This window comes from Sylvia atricapilla, chromosome 1 (assembly GCF_009819655.1).
Source record: "Sylvia atricapilla isolate bSylAtr1 chromosome 1, bSylAtr1.pri, whole genome shotgun sequence".
Taxonomy (NCBI): Eukaryota; Metazoa; Chordata; class Aves; order Passeriformes; family Sylviidae; genus Sylvia; species Sylvia atricapilla.
The window spans coordinates 35,264,208-35,277,218 of NC_089140.1; the positions used below are offsets into that span (position 1 = coordinate 35,264,208).

The 13,011-nt window shown below is 36.6% G+C and overlaps 1 protein-coding gene across 1 annotated transcript in view; it reads right to left on the reverse strand.

Moving 5' to 3' along the window:
• Nucleotides 1-461: 461 nt before the first annotated feature.
• Nucleotides 462-13,011, reverse strand: part of ANKRD28 (ankyrin repeat domain 28) — a 75,289-nt gene continuing 62,739 nt past the window's right edge. Inside the window, 8 exon segments of the mRNA XM_066319511.1 lie at nucleotides 462-2,213; nucleotides 7,448-7,539; nucleotides 9,833-9,915; nucleotides 10,057-10,139; nucleotides 10,313-10,458; nucleotides 10,952-11,035; nucleotides 11,132-11,219; nucleotides 12,239-12,458. Of these exon segments, the coding sequence (XP_066175608.1) occupies nucleotides 1,927-2,213; nucleotides 7,448-7,539; nucleotides 9,833-9,915; nucleotides 10,057-10,139; nucleotides 10,313-10,458; nucleotides 10,952-11,035; nucleotides 11,132-11,219; nucleotides 12,239-12,458 (1,083 nt within the window). The 3' untranslated portion in view covers nucleotides 462-1,926.

A 13,011-nucleotide genomic window follows, 5' to 3' on the forward strand; every position in this document is an offset into this window, starting at 1 on the left:
GAAAGCAGTATTTATAAGGAAACCTAAAGGAATAATGAAGTAGTGTAATATTTAAAATTATTTTAAGTAGCTCACCCTCACTTTAGAATTAAAATGCTGGCAAAGCCTTTGTGAAGATTTTATAAACAGTTCGACAAGAGACTTTGTCATCAATTCTTAGTACATACAAATAAATTATTCATTAGTAGAACTCACATTTGGGTTTTATTATACTCTGTAAAATATACAGGAATCTTGAAGTACTGAAAGAGTGCAGGTAAATACAGTATTCAAGCAGTCACTATTTCTATGTACATGCTCATTAATTCTTCAAAAACCCCACAAAATTATCAAATAGATCAAAATATTGTCCCATGTTTCCACACTATGTTCAGAAAAGCAGCTGTTAATTTACAATATCAAAGATTTCCAGTTTCACAATACAAAAAAAAAAAAAAAAAAGGATAAAAATGAAATTGGAATCAGTTTGTAGTAATTTATTTGTACTTTGCCAGGACACGCAAGGATTCCTTGCATGTACATAAACAAATTCACTTGAAAATAACAGTAATAGTTAAAGCAGAGCCAAATAAAGTAAATTTCATATTTAACAGACAAAACTTCAGCTTACTTATGTCAGTTTTTCATTCTTCAGGCAATTAAAGAAAACACAGTAGTCTGTTATAAATTAAAAAAGAAAAAAAAAATTTGGGCAAGTCTGAACTACATTACAGGGACCTGTTTCTTGCTGTTTATTTTCTAAATGGAGCACAACAAAGATACACAGCTCTTCCCACAGACCAGACACTGTACTTTTTTCTCTAATAGGGAAATATACTTTTAAATTCACCTCCCCTCCTCCCTCCCCCCACTGTAAATCTGGGATTAAAAAAAAATAAAAAAAAGGTGACAGGGATATACAATTTTAATCTTACATACAAATTTATGATGTAAGGAAGTAGATAAATTACTGAAAAGAACTCTCAGTCACAACAAGGTTATCAAGACATTTCAATTCAGTTTTTATGCAGTTTCATAGTTTCCAAGTTACTCGTGTATTTTTAAATTAAGAAAAATCCCATCCCAAAACCCAAAAGTTAAAAAAAATTATAACTGTGCAACAATTACTTCTTCCCTCCCACATCTCCCACTCCTTCCTTCCCTTATTACACTGTACATTTTTCACCCTGACTTCACCTTGTTAGCTGGTTTAATTTTAGTATTATAAAAGTATGACAGATCATTTTCATTTCACCTAAAAGAAAAAGAAAATAAAACTTAAAAGCACATCTGCTTTCTTTCATGGTACATTTAATAGTGTCGGAAGGCTTTCAGATGATTAAAAAAAAAATAAAATTCAACATTTAACCCCAAATCTAAGCTTCTTTTCCAGAAGTAATTAAGGTTTGGTTGAAATAACTTCTCAAATAACCTATTCCAGTTTTCACAAAAACGTATTTAATTAAAAAAAATCTTTAAGTTATTTGGTCCTTTGGCAATTTGCAGCACAAACAATGCCTACTGTACCAAACTCATTTATTGCCTTCAAAATGGTTTTAGGTATATTGAGAGCATTTGAATCTAGCATCCTTTGTCTTGTACAATAGTGTTGTTCATTTACACCAAGTTGGGTGCCCAGTCTGCAGGAATTACTCCCGGCACCGGAAACAGAATGGTAGAATACAATTAAATAAAACAGTTTTGACATTTTATTTTTTTTTCTCCCATGGATTCCAAGTACTTATTCACGAATTTATGCTTCTTCTGCAAAATATGCTTTTAAAAATCTTCCTAGAGTCTCACAGATTTTTTTTTATATGTAACCACAATAAAAAACATCTTCTCAAAGGTGTGTCCTCCTTCTGTATTCAAACAGCGACAGCTTTCCGAGAGCACAAGTCTGACCTTCCAGCGTGAGGGTTCACTCAGACCTACAAAAAGTATCTTCTAATAGGTCTCAGAATCTGAGTCATTGAGCTCATCTTCTTCTGTGTAGGGGTAGCCACCTTCCCTGCCAATGTTGTTGAAAGTACAGTAGGAGCTGTGGTCACTCCTCATGATTGGCAAGGAATCGAAGGTGACAGTTTTTGAGGTGTTGGTGTAATGATTAATGGCATTGAAGGTGAGGGAGGGCAATGTGCTGCTCGATGACACAGGCATCATGGTGGCCAGGATGAGAGCCAGGCAATCGGCCACGTCCTTGTTGGGCGCGCAGGCCAAAGCCGGCGTGTAACCTACAAACCAAGAGAAAGCAGATCCTTCATTTAAAATAAAGACAAATGTACAAATTTCTCCAAGTTCATACAATCTGTCAGCTGCAAAAAGTATTTTACATTGCTTAGTTCCGCACTGTTTAAGAAAACAACAACAACAACAACAAAAGAAATAAATGCATTATCAATTAGTATTTTTAAACTTCTGGTTACAAAAGCAATCTTGAAATTAATGGGCTTTGCAAAAAAGATGCAATTGTTTTGTTAAGCACAGCCAAACACTCTAGGCCAGGAAGAAAAGCCCAGATCTGAAAATGGTGAGGAAGTCACCTGGCTGAGGAGAGACAACTAACAGCAGCCAGCAGCGATAGGTGATAACATTCTCTAAAGAGCTACTGCAGAAACTACAGCTCAAATATTTCTTTATCCAGAAGCTCCACCACAGCTGTTCATCACAGACAGTTACTTTAATAACACTGTGCTATCTCAGTAACAAGCTGGCTAAAGGATCAGGGCCAGTTAATTGAAAAGGCAGAGTATAATGAACTTATACTTTATTACAATATTCAACAAGAATTATTAAGCCAATGCCTAATTTTTATTTGCACAGTATCAGTTAAGAAATCCAGAGAAGTTTGAGGAAATGCCAGCTGGGTTAGCAGGCTAGAATTTGCAGGGGCACCTCTTGGTTGCCCAGCTGGTCCAACCAAACTTCTGCCAGGCACTGCTGCTGTGACAACCCCCAAAGGCAGGAGGTCTTGGGCTATGGAATGATTTGCAGTCAGGTCACGTAGCTGTGACATCTCTTCTGGGTTTCTTTGGCTCTAGTAATCATCCACCATTGTTCCTTCTGCAGCTTCCCCTTCTCTGTGTACTTGCCTCTACTCATTCAATGTCAAGAAAAATGCTTCAAATTCTCCTCAGCGGAGATCCACGCATTGCTCCTGTCTCAGGCTTAACCATTTGGACAATGCCTGAGGGTGAGTTCTGGCACAGGTCTTGGTGCAGCTACAGCACCAAGGGACTGCACTTGGTGGTGCCACCAGCAGCTCTAAAAGCAGGGCAGTCTCCTAAATACAACCACAGATCACAGCTAATTCTGCTGCCAAGAGCAGGACAAGTTCCCCTCCTTGGCTCCACCCGGCAGCGTGTGCCCAAGTCACCCTGCAGCATCTCTCCCTGCGTGGGACAGAAAGGCCCACAATGAGCTCCATGGGAAGACTCGTATTCAGGTACATTTGGGAGTCTGAAGTCCTGCACTACCCTCAAACTCCACAACCTTAAGGTGCATGACATCCTAGTAAAATGCACACAAGTAACTTTAAATAATAGAGGGCTTTAACCCAAAGTGCATGATAGACTTCTATCCAGACTTTAGGAAGACAGAAAAAACAAGGCAGTGCTCATTCTACCAGCAAGTGTTTCAATTAGTTCAAAGGAATCATCTTTATTTTAGAAGTATGTCTAGATCAAGTTTTATGACAGAGCTCAGGAGCAGTTACTGTATTGTCCCATTGCACATAAGTATTAAACCAGTAAGCACATTATGGGAAATAACTAGCTAGAGATTAAGAAAACAGCAAGCAGGGGACAGTCTTGCAGTTGAACTATTATTTGCTCAGGACAGACCTTGTGCTTGATGCTTTGAACAGAGCAAGACAAGAGCCCCTGCCCAAAGGAGCACACAATCCAAGGAAACACAGAGAAGTCAAGCACAGAACGCACCAGCTGACCATGCGATAGGGCCGTACAGAAGTGCAGCGCAGCGGATGTTTTCATTGTTAGTAAGGTACCACAGCACTTAAACAGCTCAGAGTTAACAGTGACAGTCTGCAGAAGAGATACATTTTGAGAGGATTCAGAAGCAAGGGCCAGAGCTCGCCACACCTGGATCATGACTGCATTTCAGGCATGTAAGGCAGAACAGAAGGCTCAGAACTGATACTCAGATGCACACCATTTAGTATCTACAGTTGCTGGAGGTTGTATGAAGGTAAGATGACACAACAAAGTAAGTTTATTCAAGCTGATCATATTCAACACCATTCCTTTCACTAATGTGACTTGATCAAAGTTCAGAGAAGAAAAACAAGCAGTCACCTGCTATTTTTAAGGATTTTGTTTATTTGTTTGTTTGCCCCCCTTCCCCCCTCCCCCCTTTTAAAGACTTCTAGGGTCTTGACTACTCATGTTCCTTCTGGAGCAGAGCATCCCAGTTCATCCTAAAAAAGGTTAATGTAAGGATTAAACAAAATATTTGCTTCTGTTAAAGTTCTCTGTTTTCTAAAAACTGTGTTTATAATTAATATACAATCTCGAGCTCCTGGCTTTCATAAGCAGGAATGAAATACCCCAGTTTTATTCCTGCCTTAGACATAGCAAGATGAAGTAACTGCTTACACCACTGAAGACTGACATCTGTGTCCTCCACCATATTAACTTACATTAACTCCACTAAATCAAATTCAAAATTATAAGAATAAATTTTATTTTTTTGTCACTTAACTGCAGAGTGACAATTCATAAGTCAGGGAAACAGCTGATATAAATACTTTATATTTCCTTTGAAGATGATGTTAGTAAATGAACTGACTCCACTAAAATACTCTTACTCAGCTCTCCTGTAATGGTCCACATAATCTGCACTTGTACCTGCATAAGGCTTCACAGAACAAAATATTTACTATCTTCATTTGCAGATGGGGCAATAGAAGTAGAGTGAGTTGGGGCAGCATCCGTGCACAACAGAAAACAAGAGTCTGCATGATGGACGCTGATTTAAGGCTGGGGCTCCCCCTGCCCAAATGCAGAGCTGCTCCCTCCCCTGGGGTTTGAAAGTTGCCAGGAAGGCATCCACAGGAAAATCAGAGGGTTATTAATGTGGTCAGTGTAATGAGAACTCTCAAGATCAACTGAATGAGGTCTTACCACTGTGAAAGAAATGAGAGTCTGAGGCACAAGTCATTTTATAAGCACTAACAAAAAAATTCCTTCCAGAAAATTGAGCAACTCCAATATAAACTCAAAATAAAAGTTAAATAGTCAGGGAAAAAAATTAAAAAACAAAACAACAAAACCCCACATAAAAACCCAAAACAAACAAACAAACAAACAAAAACAAACAAACAAAAAAAAAACCCCAAGGGGGAAAAAAAAAAAACCAACCCAAAAAACCTGAAAAAGCTGCTTGAGTGACAAAATAAAACCTCATATAGTGTCAAATGAAAGAAAAAGTCAGTAATTTCTTTTAGGACAGGCAAATTTGCATTAATAATGCCCAGTTCAAGAGAATTTTTGTAGATGAAGGTGATGGCAGTTTCATCGCGACTCGTATGGAAAAATGGGAAAAAACCCCAAATTTGACTAAGAATAGATACAGAGCAGAGAATGAACACAACTCCTCAACACAACTGCTTTGGGGAAGTATACTGGAAAGTTATTTGCTGTTTCAGCTGCATTTAATCTGTTAAGAACCAAGAGGATTAAATTTTTTCTACTGACATTAGTTCTTAAACAAAAATGATCTCACCACTTAAAGAGATTCTCTATGACAAAAGCAGTGTGACTTCAAATTCAGAGTTTTAAAAATCTTATAGGTAACTGGAGTGATGCTGGTTTTTTGCAAAGCTCATGCTTTTCAATTATAATCTATAGCTCAGATATAGCAGCAGAGGACTCAATTTATACAGCTATAGATTCAAATAGAGACTGCTTGCAAAAAGTCAATTTAGTTTTTACAGAAAGTGACAAAGTCAAAGACAAAAAGTGGATCATCACTCCATAACAGCTGAGGCTCTACTGGTTACATGTTCTATATATGAAGACAGGCTTCCATGTTTTCTAAAACTAAAAATAAGCTCCCATATCATCTAATTCTGTGTGAAATGCCAATCTTGTTTGGCAGATCACCGAACTTATCTGGACCATGCTAAAGTAAGAGAATGTCAGTGGTGTGATCCAAAATAGTCCACTGCCTATTTCTTCAGTCAGAAAAAAGAATTCATCAAGGCTGCTTGATATATTCTCAAGGCTGCTTGAGATTTTATAAACAAAGCAATTGCTATTAGAAAGAACCACAGTGAGGAAAAATATTAGACAGTGCTCAGACTTACTTTAAAATTTAAAATGTGAGCAGAGTTAAAAAGAAGATTTTTAGATCCCCAGGCTGCCAGGGTACTTTGACACACATGTTATTCCTCTGTTATGTCAAAGATCCATTCTAACAAAGGATTGGCTGGCTGTATATGAGAAGCCCACAAAAATAATACACTCCAGTTGCATATGTGTGATGAGAAACATAAATAAAAAAGACATATCTTTCAGTCTTTTCATTTTAGGGAGTTTCTTTTAGTGCTTACTCTTGTGCCCTATTTTAGGTAAGGAATGATCTTTAAGTCACCCATGTCACTTTAAGCAGTGTAATTTGAGAAACACACAGAGAAAGTCACACAGAACATTAAAAGAGGAAAAGCTTTCCAAACTGGAAGTATAATTAGAACTATTAGTTAGGCACATCACTTTTGGAATAAAAAAACAAGAAACAAACCCAAACAAAGCCAAAAGGCAAACAATCCATTGCCTCACTCCTCCCCAAATCCCTGCTACTGCTTTCATGGTGTAAGAGACAAAGCCTTACACTTTCAAAAGCACAGCTTCAGAGGACTACAGATATTTTACATGAAACTATGTGAATTAGTCAGTAAATCTAATTTTCTTTTGTTCGTACAAGATGCAGGATTTATTCTTGTGATAAAGCAGTTACTTCTTACTTCTATGTGCCAAAATACTCTGAAGAGCCAGAAGCTTGAGAACAGTAACTGTGAGCTGCAAATCATACTAGCTTTTAAAAGCTAACACCAATATACCTACTGTGACAAAACGAATAGCAATTGAATCCAGCTTCTTAACAGCTGAAAGTTATATTTTACTTTGAGCATTATGTTTTTCTGACCATTTTTGGTATGCCAAAGCTAGTGCATTTATGGATGCATCATAAAACTACTTTTCATAGTGCATCATAAAACTACAAATGCAAACCAAACTTTTCTGTGCCGTGACCTGCTTCATTCTGAAAGTCTTCACTCTCCCTACACTTCTGCTGCTTTGCTAAAATGATCCATCATCACCAGTGCATTTTTTTCTGTGAGGGAAACCTACTGCAAGGCTCATCTGAAGTTTCCAGAGTTAGTGCTTTTCAGGGAGTTGAGTTTAGAACCACAGTTCCTTACAGGGAAACAAAGTTAGATTTTTCTTACCATTTTCATCTACAGCAAGTACACTTGCTCCCTTCCCTAAAAGCTCTTGAACTACAACCGTTAGTCCATTTCGAGCAGCAACATGCAGAGGTCTGTGAAGACAAGCAAACTCATATATAAACCTTAGAACAAGTCATGAAGTAAGATAGGTAGCTTGCATCCAGTTAAATGTAATACTTATACTTCTATGTTATTTACACAGTATATAAATATTATAGATGTAATAACTAAGATGGGAAACTCAGCAAATCTCTTTTCTTATTGCAAAGAAACTCTACAATACCAACTATGAACTTTCTTCTTTCCATGGCAGCACACAGTGAGGAAGCAGCTGCTGGTAAAGATGTGCCTGCTTATGGACTTTGTCATGTTAAAAAGTCAGAAACACCTGGCACCCTCTGTTGATAAATCCCCCACTCAACTGCTGTAACAGATACTGTCACATCTGAGAGTTACTGCATATCACTGCCATCAGTCCCTGGAGTTCTAACAGCAGAATGGCAGTCGTTTTGCTGCTACATGTAAATGGTCATAAGAGATGCAGAAGCATTTCATCAATCTGCCTTCTAGAAACCACTATATTCCATTGTGATTAGAGATGAAAAAATATTTCACAGTATAATGCATGAAGCACGAAAAGATTACTTTTCAAAACCTCAAACTATTAACCATAAATCAATTTTGTGTTGACTTGCTCTATAAAGGAAAGTATAGCTTTATCTCAAATATTCTAATTATATCTTTTTCAAATGCAACAGTTTTTCAAAATTGGTTCCCACTGGCTTGAATAAAAACTCACCATCACTCAGCAGGAAACAAAATAATCAGCTTACTTCCCTTTGGCTTTATATTTATATTCCCATTCATTCTAAGATTCCTGAAGTTGTTTGAATTAACTATAAGCTATATATTGAGTTGGAAACAAATGCCTTACTTACATATCAGAAATGCAAAATATACAAACATGAGCAGCTGTATCTATGGTGCTTACATTAAAGTATTAAAAATTCAGGAACGACCACACCCCACAGATATGCTGAAAATTATACTGTAATTAAAATAATTTTAATGTATAGACCAACAATTTTAATGCTTATCTTGCCACAAAGAAGGACTTTAAGCTTTTCAGAAAGTCAATTTTGTTATTAAACATTTGCTAAAGAAGTCATATTTTAAAGAACTGTTAAAACCTTGCAATTTATAAACACTTCATGGAGCTGCAAATGTATACCTATTTTATCCCATTATATCTCTTGATCAAACTATTTGAGCCAAGGCACGTGGGTGGAATTACATGAGCCTGTGGTAGCATACTTTCCCACATCTGTTCCCATCTCCTTTTTGCTTTTCCTTCTCCCAAGACATCCTTGCTTAAAGCCAGAAATGAGGCAATCAATCCTTTCCTGCTTTCTGGTTATTTCATGCTGCCTGAGGTGCACCATGGTGAGCAGCAAAAGGAAAGGAAGAATTCTTACTATTTTAACTCCTTAATTCAAGCAGATCTCAGGGAATACTTGGAAGCACTGAATGAGCTTGAACATGGCAAAATTCCAGAAGGAATGTAAGCCCAGAATAATATGTGAGCTGCTTACAAATTCTAGTGTAAGGTGTTTTTTGATGTTTTGGTTTTGTTGGTTTTTTTTCCCTAAATGGACTGTGATAGCATTACTGAAGCAATCTAATAATTCATGTGCATAACTCAGCTACACCTCATGTGTCAAGTATTCCCTGTAACACAAATGCATTCTCTAAAAGGAAAAAATGCAGGAGAGTCATTTTAGTAGCCCATCCTGATGGGTATGACATACTGTACATTTCTAAGGTTTCCTTCTGATTTAGGCTAACAAAAGAGGTTTAATTCTACTTGAGATATGATCTTCAGGAAAGTTTAAGAATAGTGTATTCTCTATGATATTTAATAGAAAATAATGTTTCATCCTTGAAACATGAAACAGAAAGCATGCTGAAGAATAAACGCACACTTCAGGCAGTTGTTTGGGTTTTTTTTTTTTAAGTAGCTGTCTTTGAAAACCAAGTCTCAGTTTGCCTCAAATTGTTAAATAAAGTGATTTTTAATTGAAAAACTGGATAATTTTTAAAACAAAAAAACCTCAGTTTACTGGTAATCTCAGTGGAATGCAGTAACTCCACACAGAAATTGCAATAATGTAGATTTTATTTATCATCCTATTCACCCACAAGAAAAAAACCAAACATGTAGAGCTTTAAATATGAGCAAAACACGAATTCAATTCCAAGTTGGTTCAACTCTTAACAGTTTCAATTCAATGAATTCGAACAAAAAATTCTGCAAAATATACCTCTTTACGAGCAAGATACACACCAAGAACTCATCTTTCAAACACCCTCCCTGCTCATACTTACGTTTGCAAGGCTGCATTGGTGGCATTGATGAGGTTTCTATCTGTAATCTTCTCCAGGATTAACAAGGCACTAGTTTCATGACCCTTAACACAGAAAAAAACCATCTGTCACATAACAAATATTCTTCACAAATTGCTTTGAGTGTTCTTTTCAAGGTAACAATACTCTCAAACAGTGCTTGATAACACAAAGCTCAGCACTGCTAAGTCAGACCGTGCACATACCTTGCTGCAAGCCAAATGGAGTGCTGTGTTCTTAGAATTGTCTTGCAAAGTCAGATCAGCCTTAGCACTGCTAACCAGCACCTCTGGGGAAATAAAGACTTGTATTAACTAAAAGCATATTCCTTAAAATCTAAATGGCAAAATGAAAACAGAATTTTGACAAAATATTTTTACAAGAACGTTAACTTTAAGGGTACTTCAGCCACAGTAAGATTAACAAAACTAAGAGCAGAAATATATAAAGCTTTCTCTTTACCAACTGTATTCGTCTGTCCATTTTCTGCAGCCATCATTAAAGGTGTTTTCCCAGAAGAATCTACAGCATTTACTTGAGCACTGTGACCAAGCAGAAGCTGTAGACACTCAACGTGATCTGTAAAAGCTGCTGCATGCAGAGGAGTTCTACAACAGATCAAAAGACAATATGGCCACATTCAGCCATGCTTTCTACTGTATTCAAAGGAGCATCCGTGGCTGTGATCCTACAAATAAAAAGACTCTACAGCCTCTCCCACTGATCCTTTGCAATCAGTATTGCTGGAGTTGTGACTGCTGCCTTTAAAAAGTCCCTTTCTAGTTTCAACTAATGCCACCTACGCAGTTTATAATAGAGATAAAATTTGATTCAACAAAAATTAAAGGTGCATGAAGTTCCATCCACAAAGTGATAAAATTTAAAACGTGCTCTAAGTTGTCCATATAATTAAAAGCCAATTCAAGTTTACTGAATCAGGACAGGATTTTTTAAATCTACAATTTATTTCTAGCACAGGATAAAACCAGGGGAATGAGGAATTAACATTAAGTAGCAAATACAAAACACCCAAACAACTGAAGAATTTAGCACAGCCACTGTATGACATTACAAACATTATTTCTGCATTTACACGCTTACCTTCCTTTTGAATCTGTTGAATTTACAATACCAGCACCTAGTGTATCAATTAACATTTCTGCAGCACCTTCATTGTCATTTATCCTATAATGAATTAAACAGACTGTTATTTACAGAATGATAAATCTTTTGTTAAATACAGCAGTGAAATTTATGAATAATAATTTTGCACTTCCTTACACAGCACAATGCAAGGGACTGAATGAATTTCCTTCCATTTTCTGAAAAACTTCCTGTTCCAGGAGCAGCTCTACACAACTGTCGTGACCTAGGGCAAATGTAAGAGTTAAGTATTGAAAAGAAGGAAAAAGGTCTAACTATGGCTTACAAAGAAAAATATGTATCTAAATTAGATTAAGCAGTATTGTATTTGAAAGTTTCAAAGAAAGACTTGTTATATTCAACAAGGCTACATTTAGGAGCCAATATGCTCTCAGAATCCTGAAAATCAAACTGACATGTAATACTACTGTAAACTTTATGAAATTTATAAGGTATCTCATGCTGTCTGAACAACATCCAGAACACCTCATTTAATTCTTTACACCTCTGCATTTCAAATTCTTCTGTACATTCACCACTGTGTCTCCATGAAAACAACTCCACCATTTGAGGCTTATTTTTGTTCCGCATTTAGCTGAAATTATCACCCGGCTGCATCAGCTCAGTAGTTATTCACTTAATAATAATTGGTGAAACAATTACTCTTACTTCTTGATTTTTCTCTATCATCATTCAGACATGAAATAAAAAACAACCTCTACTATGTTCCAAATGAACACGAAACAAAATCTTTAGCAAAGGAGCTGAGTGATTTTCCTGCATTTTAAGGCCTTCCTCACTTTCAAATCCATGAAAAGTATCAGTGAAGAAAAACCTAAATTTTTATTGAATCACTTTTATATACTTGAGTTTCTTATGCATACCATAGTTTATGTGAAGCAAGTTTAAAAACAGATTTAATCTGAAACCATTCCTCCCTATAAAAGTTTTTCTTCTGGGATGTGTGGCACATTTCTATGCAAAGGTATTATGCTGAATTACTTTTACAACTCCTTGAGGCATAAAACTAAGATAGTATATGATAAAAATGTAGGACAGAAGTAAACATCTCTTATGTATTAGATGTTAATACATTCCTCTTCAAGATATCATGTCTGTCATTTTCTCTCATTCACTGAAAGGAACTGAATGAGGACAGACTTCATACGTTTCTTCTGTAAGTATTAATAACTTCTACCTCAAAACCAACAGATGGGTTTAGAGCTGTATTTTAATGCATTTTACCATTATAGCAGGCCCAGTGCAGTGATGTATAGCCGTGATTGTCTGCCATTGCAGGTGCTGCATCCACAGAAGAAGCTGACTGCAGGAGAGATCCCAGAACACCTATATGGCCACAGGCAGCTGACAAGTGGATGGGGGTCCGTCCCCTACAGTCTCGTAGTAAGGACTTAGCACCATGTTGAAGCAATGCTTCCACACATTCCTCATGCCCAGTAACTGCCTGTGAGAGGGAGGCAGGAAAGGGCCAGTTTGAAAATATCCATGTATATAAGCCAAGGTGTAGAACTAAAGCAAGCAAACCTCAGGAAAATTTTTGCATTTTTAAGGCATAACAAAATAAGCAAAGTAAGTTGTTGTTTTTATTCCTGAAAACAGACATTCTGTTGGGAAAACAGCAATGCATTATAATGCTTATGACAGAATATTTTCTTGAAATAACACTGAATGAACTACTAATCTCTAGGGTTTATTCAATTGTCTTATCTGGCAGACACTATGAACAAAATATTTGGCATGTGGCACGCATCATGCTTTTCCTCCTTCCATTAACACTACCTTCCCTCCAACAAAAAACTGTACTCTAAGACCTCTCCAGTGAACACTTTACAGCAAGATTAGAAGGCTTTAGAAGTCCAAAGGAATTCTGAGGGTAGGTATCAAACAGGCAAAAATCCATCTTTTGAATGCAACTAAAAACACCATTAAAAATTAAAATGGCAAGAAGAGAATAATGAGAAATTCACTAATACTACATATTAAGTCTTTCTTCAAAA